The 10,187-nt window shown below is 39.3% G+C and overlaps 1 protein-coding gene across 1 annotated transcript; it reads left to right on the top strand.

Annotated features, from left to right (window-relative positions):
- The first annotated feature begins 901 nt into the window (after positions 1–901).
- On the top strand, positions 902–8,140 carry LOC145674211 (uncharacterized). The gene is made up of 3 exons (XM_081744046.1): positions 902–1,060; positions 3,621–3,773; positions 8,060–8,140. The coding sequence occupies exons 1-3, from the start codon at positions 902–904 to the stop codon at positions 8,108–8,110; spliced, it is 363 nt and encodes a 120-aa protein (XP_081600172.1). The 3' UTR covers positions 8,111–8,140.
- The last annotated feature ends 2,047 nt before the right edge of the window (positions 8,141–10,187 follow it).

Raw genomic sequence — 10,187 nt, 5'->3', positions numbered from 1 at the left:
GATCAATGTGTAGGTTACTATGCTAAGGAAAGATTGTAATTTCGTACACTCGGCTTCGGTAAGTTTAGCCGCACATTATTATTGTGAACTTAACTTTTGATTATGAATGTAGTGTGTGTGTAAGTTCCGGGTATGTTTTTGTGTTGCGGTGGTACGCTGTTTCCCGGTGAAGAATTATTTTACGACTGACTTGGAGTTTTTAATTTTTAACCTGCCGAACTTTTTGGATACGCCTCTAACGGTGTCTTCGATTTCGTCTCTGCTCTCTTATTCGTTAAGTTATTTTGGTGTCCTAAATTTTGATTCTCTTGGTCTCCGCCTAGTTACGGTGTTCTGGCGTCGTTTCTCTAACGTACGTGCTTCCTTCAAATTTCACATGTTATATCGAAAATTTTTATGAGAGTTGATTTGGCACCTAGTCGTCTCGTGCGTGGTTTTGGACCATTTCACAGTTCTATGTTAAAATTTTATCTTGGTTCTGAGTGGCGACATATGGTCTATGCTGTGATTTTGACAAATTCGCAGAGATTATATTTCTACTTGGATTCTATTCAACGTGTTAGGACTTTATTATTTTTCTCAATTTCACAAAAAGATGCTAAAAGCTGTTTTGTTCTTCTTTCTTGCGTTCACGCCGGGAACTCTGCTGTGTGTGGTCTACGTATGTGGCTTAGGCAGTGGTATTGAGAGACAATGGAAGGGTCTTTCAACTGTCCTCGCCGCACGGACAGGTATACAGAAAAAAAATAAAACATGTTACTTCTCGGATAGTAAGGGAAAATAAAGAGAATGTTCTTTGGCTCTTTAAACAAACAAAAATGAAAATGAAAATTATATGCACTAATGTTCATAATTATACGCAAAATTGGGTTTAAAAGATTTATTTAAAAATTAAATAAAAATGGTAATGATGCAACTGTCACAACTTGCGCCAAATTTGTGTTTACTAAGCAAATCACAGATGTTCGATTATGTTCAGATCCGGGGACTGGGCAGGCCAGAGGGAGAAATCAGCTTCATTCCGATGTTCCTCAGATCACTTCACAACAGCTTCAACTGTGTGTGTGGCCCCATTATCATTCTGGAATATGATCTCATTTCCGGGGTGCAACATCTGGTTCATAAGATGTACATAGTCCCCTAAAATGGCAACAGATAATGCGACCTGATAAGTGTTAGTATGTGCCCCACAACATTACAGAGCAGCCGATCTTCAGGGATGGGCGGAAACACTGCGGATCACACGCTTCCTTATGTACCTGCCAGACATAAACACGAATGAATCTCTGGAATCCCTTAACCTAGTGAAATTAAATTTCCATGAACTATTCTTAGCTTGCCCAAGGTTTGAAACTCGTGATAAAAGATACTCTTCTAATTCCAGAAGCACACAGAATAACTTCTCTAGGCGTCAGTGTAGGGTTTGCCAAAGACTGTGAAGCTCTCCTCGCTTAAGCTCAATCTTTTTCGCTCATTCTTCTCGTAGGTTACCCACTTTTTACCACTTATGATCAATCGCTTCAGAAATATCTCGAGTTCGTTATGTTCCGGTAGAGATTCGCATGGTTGAGTGAATGCTTCGTTTTGTATGGTTGAATGCTTGGTTGAGTGAATACTGATCATGTGGCATCCAAACGTCGAGCTTCGTTTTGTAACCAATTTTCTTCAAACGGTTTAGCAGTGTTTAGGTCCTTGGCAATGTCATGACTCCTCACACCGGTATTGTTGTTCTGTGATTGGTCGCTTACGGCGAGGAACATTTTGAACGTCGAAATATCTGGAACTAAATGGAAATGAACCATCTTTTGGCTATTGCTTTTGATAAAGTACCTTGTCCATAAAGAGCCAAAATTCCTTCCGAGCCTGCGTAGTACTTGCACTTTTATTGAAATATAATTATAAAATAGCTCAGTTTTGCGATAAGTTCACTAATCTTCAAGGAGCAATACATTGTGTCTCGTTTTAAAAATTCCACTACTTTTGTACATGCACTAGCTTCCACTTTCAGCTGTCAATTGGAGTTACGCCTGACCCGCTGCAACTCATACACAGTGTTGCCAGATCCGAAGATCAAAAAGAAGCAAGGTTATGCTCTAAAAGTAGCGTATTTGAACTAATTGTAGCCCAAACATAAAAATGAATTATTTTGCAGGTGTACAGTTTTACTAATCATATACATCGATTTAATAGAGATACCTGGAGTTGGAAATATGTCAGATGTCCGGATTGGCAACGGTCTGGTGGCGACCACAATTTTGGACTGTTGGTGGTGATCTGTTAGGGCAGACTTCATACTACATCAAGAGCAGTAGAACTGTAGTGTGGAATGAAAAAATGAAATGAAATCTTTGAGTTTTACGTCCCACGGTTATGCCGGTTAGGCTAAAGGAGACGGTGATTATGAGAAATGAATGAAATGGCGGAATGAAGAAAGTGGGAGAAAGCGGGAGAACCCGAGAAAACCCACGCACACGGTGTTTGTCCACCACAAAGTTCACTTGGCGGGAGGAGGTAGTGTGGAATGAACTGGGTAGGCGGTGATAGTATACAATGGGCGACCTTTCTGATTTTCAAGGGGACGTGTTTGCTTAAGTCAGTTTTGTAGGCTCTTAAATATATTTTACAACGTTTATAGTATGATTTTCACTGATATACTTCACTTCTTTAATTCATTTGCTAAATTCTTTATCTGGGAGCCATGAATTTTGGAAGTTTTTAATGTAGCTCCACTTACCCATTACGTTAATATGGAAAATACATTAGCACAATTAAATTCGCGATGTTCGCGTTTACGCCTACATACGACTATATAGACCTAGGTATTAACTGAGACATCAATATGGTCAGTGATACTGCAACAGCATAGACTCAACAAAAGTCTAATGTTGTCAGATCTGGTGACTAAAAAGCACTAAAACAAAAATTAAACTAGTACCAAACATGTTAGTTTAACTAAAACTATTGTTCGTTGTGAATAGAACATTAGCAAACAAAATAAAAAACTAATAATTTGTGATTCCACACATGACAATAAGAAAGTAACGCATTCTTAAGAGTTATAGCCTGCAGATAGTAAAAAGTAGCCCGAAAGTAGCGTGTCAAGAAACTTAAAATTTTGGTAGCGAAAACACTTTAAAAGTCGCCCAATCCGCGACTTGTAGCCCAATCTGGCAACAATGCTCACAGATCCTGATATTTAGGACAATAACGCCATCTCGTGAGGAAAAGCAGTACCTTTTAGACTATCTGATAGTCTCGGTGTTATAAAAGGACTTTTTTTTAGTTTAACGTCACACAATTATGCTCCTGGGCTAAGGGAAATGATGATAATGATAATGAACAAAATGCATGCAATGAAGGATGTGGGAGGAATCGAAAGAACCCTCAGAAAACACACACAGATGGTCTTTGTTCACGGACCATTTTGTGTATATAAATAGTCTAAAACGTGTTCAAAACTGTGTTAAACCTTTATCGATTATAAAGTCATGTTTCCGATGAATACATGTTTCATTAAACACATGTACTCACTGTATTATCACGCGACAAAAATGCTAAACAGATTCACCAAAACATATTCAGTGCTAATAGATAATTTGCTCTGATGTTGTTCGTTACAGGTAACTATCCTGATGGAAGCTTCTTTAGTTTATTGGGCCGACGTAACCCTCGGAGATCCCAATGAAACCCCAAAGAGTAAAGCTTTTTATTTCTTGACTTCCTTCCTCGTGCTATTGTGGGTCATTCCTCTTCCAGAAGAACCAGCAGATCAGGTGAGTATAGTAACGTACAACTGTACAGAAGCACACATATTTATCAATGCCGAAGGAAAACTGATCCTCTTAACCTACAGAATGATTGGTCGCTATTATATAGGTATTGTACTGAAGAGCTAGAAGATTGAACTAAATATTCGGCTCATTCTTGTAGAACTGTAATTTCTAATTGAATGATCTGTGATGTTACAGTTTGCGGCTCGCCTTCTCACTGTGAGGGGGAAGAGTTGGAATGTAACCTGTCTAATAGAAAAACAGTGAGGACAGAAAAACGAGAACATAGATAAAATATTCGATTCTTTTGTAGTATACTACTCGTGGATCGATGGCAACACGTACACTGCCAACACTTTCTCACCTACGTCATCTTCTCCTTGTTTTCTCATTATGTTTCTCTCTGCTTTTGTCATATTGTAAAAACACTCTCTTACCTCACCCTCTTCCCTTCTTTCCTCGTTGTGATCTCTGCTTTTCTCAGATTGTAAAACCGCCCTCTTACGTTGTCCCCTTCCCTTCTTTTCTCGTTGTGATTTTCTCTGCTTTTCTCAGATTGCAAAACCGCCCTCTTACGTCATCCCCTTCCCTCCTTATTGTGTTTCTGTCTGTCTTTCTCGGATTGTAAAACCATTCTCCTACGCCCTTCCCTTTCCTCCTTACGTGTTAATAGTACTTACCTATGACAAATAAAATTAGGCTAGAACAAGTGAATGTACAGTATTAACACTTTATCACAGGTAAAAATGAAATGAAATCTTTGAGTTTTACGTCCCACGGTTATGCCGGTTAGGCTAAAGGAGACGATGATGAGTAATGAATGAAATGGTGGAATGAAGAAAGTGGGAGGAAAAGGGAGAACCCCGAGGAAACCCACGCACACGGTGTTTGTCCACCACAAAGTTCACTTGGCGGGGGCTGGGATCGAACCAGGGACCCCAAGCACCAGAGGTGAACGTTCTACTACTGAGCCACCGCGGCCCCTTATCGCAGGTCAAGTTAGCTACTGAAATCAAACTTGGAAAAATATAGTTTAGTAATGTAATGTATTCTAGCTCATTATTCTGTGTGTAAAATGGCAAATAAACTACAAAAATTGATACAATAATAAGAGCCTAATAGCATGCATGCATATAGGCCTATATATTTACCGAGATCTCATTCTATTTTTGTATTAATATTTATTTTCCCTTTTTATATAATATCAAGTGGCCTCTTTGCAGTTGCTAATCTTTTAGTACAGGGTGGTTACAATTAAAGCGCCGCTATTCATGACAGTCCAGAGCGGACTGTAATATACGTATTACATTGAAATTTGGTAAATATGCCAACGAGACCATGCGGAAGCCAGTTACGCTGGAGAAATTATTAGTTCCATTTTTCGCCACTAGGGGAAAATGTGGCGCTGTAATGCTGTAACGCACACGATATTACATTTCATACACACGATGGCATGAGGAGCAGCATGGCTATTGATAAGAGGGACCATACACTGTTGCCATTGTCATGCGTAGGTTTTTTTTTTTTTTTTTTTTTTTGGAAAATTGAGGAAACGAATTTGTAGAGAACTAAAGAAAAAAGTATGTTGTTTGTTCACAAATAATAATTGATAGTTTTAATTGTTATGCACGAGATCGTTTACTTATTTATGTAATGTATGCGTAAGACAACAACGGGGGCAATTACAGTGCAGCATTGAGGGAATATCGGCATCTGAAAGGAATGAGAAGAGGATCGCTATCAAGAAATGGCTTAAATAAGATGGTACTGAAATTGGAGACAACGGGTGAGTTGTGTGGGGCTCCAGGAAAAGGAACACAACCCATTCCAACGGAGGTTGTTCACGAGGCTGTTGTGGCACGTGTTTCATATTCCACTATCATTGCTCGGGCGGTGTCACGGGAATTGGCTATCCCATAGTCAATAGTAAGGAAAGTTCTTAGGGCCATTTTACGCTGGTATCCTTACAGGATTCAGATAGTACAGCAACTGAAACCCAGGATCCGCCGCAATGCATTGAGTTAGCCCTTCGGTTTTTGGCATAGAAGTTGATGACATGTAGACGTGGGGTATCCTGCCCACTGATGAGGCGCATTTTACAATAGAAGGGGCAGTGAACGTGGAAAACTTATGGGGCTCAGATAATCCGCATGTTCTGCGGGAATAGCCATTACACTCTGCGTACGTGACTGTATGGTGTGGATTCACAGGAACGTTCATTATTGGCCCGTTTTTCTTTGAGGAGATGACACCCCAAGGAATTGTCATCTATACCGTAACATCAGCGCGTTATAGGGATCTTTTAGTACGATATGTGATTTCTGCGTTACAGGCACGAAACTGTTTGGAGACAACTGTTTTTATGCAAGATGGGGCAACACCGCACATCGGTTGCAACGTAGAAGATCTGCTTCGTGAAACCTTTACTGCTCATCGCATCAACTCACGAGGTTTTCCAGATGCGTGACCAGCAAGATCCCCGATCTAAATCATGAAACTTCTAAATCATGTGGGGATATAAGAAAGCTTGGGTCTACCAGAGAAATGTTGTCATTGGCGAATTTCAAGGACTAGTCGACCGTTGATTCAGGCACGCAAAAACTTGTTTGAACTTTTTCGACACGCAATTTTTGCCTTTTGTATTCAGCTAACTTTAGCAACAGAAGCCATTGGGTAGTGTTGGCGTTCAGAAAGGTAAGGCCTCGACATCATCGTGGTCCATTTTGTGATGAGGGACAAAGTTCAGACGTCACTTATTGAAGAGAGTCTCTTTTCTGTGATTGGGTGAATCAGGCATGTGATAAAGAATATTTTACAAGCTGGATCAATGCTCGAAAACCATTCCCACAAGCTTTCTTGAACAGAGACCATAACTACGTGAGAAGCATGATTCTCCCAAGAATATGACACAAAGAGTCTTTTATTTCCAAATGCGTAAAATTTTAAGTTATCAGCTTCTTGGCGTCGGGTGATTGGCGTTAAGTAATCCACAGCGAGCTTTGGCGGTTGCCCTATAAATTCCCAACCTAGCATTCTTGCCAAAACTTGGAAATGAGGTGAAGTGAAATATTTCTGTTTAACGTCCCTCGATTATACCCTTTAGGCTAAGGGAGACAGATGATTTAGACAACTGAATGATGATGGAAGGAATGGTGAAATGAGAACGTGGGAGAAAACGGGAGTACCCTGATAAAACCCACGGACACGATGTTGTTCACCACAAACTTGCTTGGTGAGTATCGAAACAAAGGCCTCAGGAACCAAAGGTAAGCGCACCACCATGTCCTCTTGCCTAAACTTGGGCTTAACCCTTAAACTACGGAGGTAAATTCTTTAACCTTTAAACTACGGAGGTAATTTACCTTTAACCTTTACACTACATTTAAAGCGTTTTCGTGAGGTTTACAAAGAAGTCCATTTCTTCACTCCTATTTATCGAAGACACATGAAACAAAACGTGTTACAAAAGTTATTGTAGTACCTGTAGTTAAGACAAGAAACAGGGTATTTTGAAAACAAAATATCCCGTAGTTTATAGGTTAAGTGTAACTGTCACCTAGCAGCTTAGCGACCCCGAGAACTATGGATTTGACATTAATCTGCGTAGTATGAGACATTTTTATTTTCCACCCATTCTCAACCCTCTTGCCGGTGGAGGCTCGACTTACAATGGGACTATTCATCTCAGCAAAACTGAAAACTATGAATTTCACACTAATGTTGGTAGTTTTCGATTATTTTTAGGTGTCACCATTTCCTTCCTTCCAGTGGTGCTTATAAAGGCTGAACTTGTACTCAAAGGGCATCTGGATTGTCACTACTCGTCTTGGTGACCCCAAAACTACGTAAAACTCCATGAATTGTGTTAAGTTAGTATCAAAAGAGGCCTGTGAAAATTACGTGTTATAATTTCTGGACAGAAGCCACAGAAGCTCTATAGCGATAGGAATATGGTGCTCCTGCAGAAATGACAGTGCGACACCGAGTAAAATTATTCACATGTGGTTTCATGATGTTAGTCTCAAATCAGAATAAATGAATTCTCAATTTTGACGTCCATAGGATCAATGCTTTTTAGACTACACGATATTTAGTCAGTTCTGGTCTACACAAATGTATTCGATTCCACTACGACAAAAATGTATAGTAATTGAAAAGCTCTTATGTTTCATTATAATTAAAATAAATGTATTAATATTAAATGTAATTATAGAAAGAAACAATGTTGGTTTGATATTTCTGCTTTTGCACGCATTGTAATAATTATTTTTCCTGGAATATCTTTCCAGAATTTCATGCTTGTGCAAGATCATGCAGCACTGCTCCGTCAAGGCGGATGAAAGACTACTGTCATTCAACATGTATAAAATTTGAAGAACAGTTTTGTAATTAAAGTTTTAAATAAAATGTGATAAAACAATATTAAATGTATAAAATTAATTTTCCTGTTATTTTTGGTATTCCCAAAGCTCTTTGGTATGGTTTGCATGTAAGCCAAGCAGTAAATGGTGGAAAATAACTTTTCCCGAAACTTTTTCCAGTGAGGGCCTCTTTAACTAGAGAGAATTTTCTATGGACAACGCTCGCTTCGAAAACAAATTTATTATTTTAAAGGAGTTTCGAGCTCTGTCGTGGCTAAGCGGTCAGCGTACGCACCTTTGGCATCGAAGACCCGGGTTCGATTCCTGGTGGGAGCTCATGTGGTTCGGATTCCACGTTAAACTGTAGGTCCATGTCTTATTTAGCCTTTGTACTGAAAGGGACGCTAAACTAAAAATCAAATCAAATCAATTTTAAAAGAGTTTGGTTACCAGAAACTCTTCTATAGATACATTTTCTCTGTCTATCCAAGCGTTCATCCGTGAGTACTCAAAAAATACTTAATGAATCACCCATCAACGTAGGCCAGAATGTAGAGAGTCAAATGTTAGGAATCATGTTCATTGATGGAGCTAATTCACCCACCAGAAGAAATCAAGTACTTAATGAATCAACGTAGGCCAGGATGTAGAGAGTCAAATGTTAGGAATCATGTTCATTGATGGAGCTAATTCACCCACCAGAAGAAATCAAGTACTTAATGAATCAACGTAGGCCAGGATGTAGAGAGTCAAATGTTAGGAATCATGTTCATTGATGGAGCTAATTCACCCACCAGAAGAAATCAAGTACTTAATGAATCAACGTAGGCCAGGATGTAGAGAGTCAAATGTTAGGAATCATGTTCATTGATGGAGCTAATTCACCCACCAGAAGAAATCAAGTACTTAATGAATCAACGTAGGCCAGGATGTAGAGAGTCAAATGTTAGGAATCATGTTCATTGATGGAGCTAATTCACGCACCAGAAGAAATCAAGTACTTAATGAATCAACGTAGGCCAGGATGTAGAGAGTCAAATGTTAGGAATCATGTTCATTGATGGAGCTAATTCACCCACCAGAAGAAATCAAGTACTTAATGAATCAACGTAGGCCAGGATGTAGAGAGTCAAATGTTAGGAATCATGTTCATTGATGGAGCTAATTCACCCACCAGAAGAAATCAAGTACTTAATGAATCAACGTAGGCCAGGATGTAGAGAGTCAAATGTTAGGAATCATGTTCATTGATGGAGCTAATTCACCCACCAGAAGAAATCAAGTACTTAATGAATCAACGTAGGCCAGGATGTAGAGAGTCAAATGTTAGGAATCATGTTCATTGATGGAGCTAATTCACCCACCAGAAGAAATCAAGTACTTAATGAATCAACGTAGGCCAGGATGTAGAGAGTCAAATGTTAGGAATCATGTTCATTGATGGAGCTAATTCACCCACCAGAAGAAATCAAGTACTTAATGAATCAACGTAGGCCAGGATGTAGAGAGTCAAATGTTAGGAATCATGTTCATTGATGGAGCTAATTCACCCACCAGAAGAAATCAAGTACTTAATGAATCAACGTAGGCCAGGATGTAGAGAGTCAAATGTTAGGAATCATGTTCATTGATGGAGCTAATTCACCCACCAGAAGAAATCAAGTACTTAATGAATCAACGTAGGCCAGGATGTAGAGAGTCAAATGTTAGGAATCATGTTCATTGATGGAGCTAATTCACCCACCAGAAGAAATCAAGTACTTAATGAATCAACGTAGGCCAGGATGTAGAGAGTCAAATGTTAGGAATCATGTTCATTGATGGAGCTAATTCACCCACCAGAAGAAATCAAGTACTTAATGAATCAACGTAGGCCAGGATGTAGAGAGTCAAATGTTAGGAATCATGTTCATTGATGGAGCTAATTCACCCACCAGAAGAAATCAAGTACTTAATGAATCAACGTAGGCCAGGATGTAGAGAGTCAAATGTTAGGAATCATGTTCATTGATGGAGCTAATTCACCCAACAGAAGTGGTAGAAATCAACAATTTCC

The sequence above is a fragment of the Thermobia domestica genome, chromosome 17, assembly GCF_964235325.1.
Source record: "Thermobia domestica chromosome 17, izTheDome1.hap1.1, whole genome shotgun sequence".
Taxonomy (NCBI): Eukaryota; Metazoa; Arthropoda; class Insecta; order Zygentoma; family Lepismatidae; genus Thermobia; species Thermobia domestica.
The sequence above is the reverse complement of the archived record's forward strand: the minus strand, read 5'-3'. Positions and strand labels throughout refer to the sequence as shown.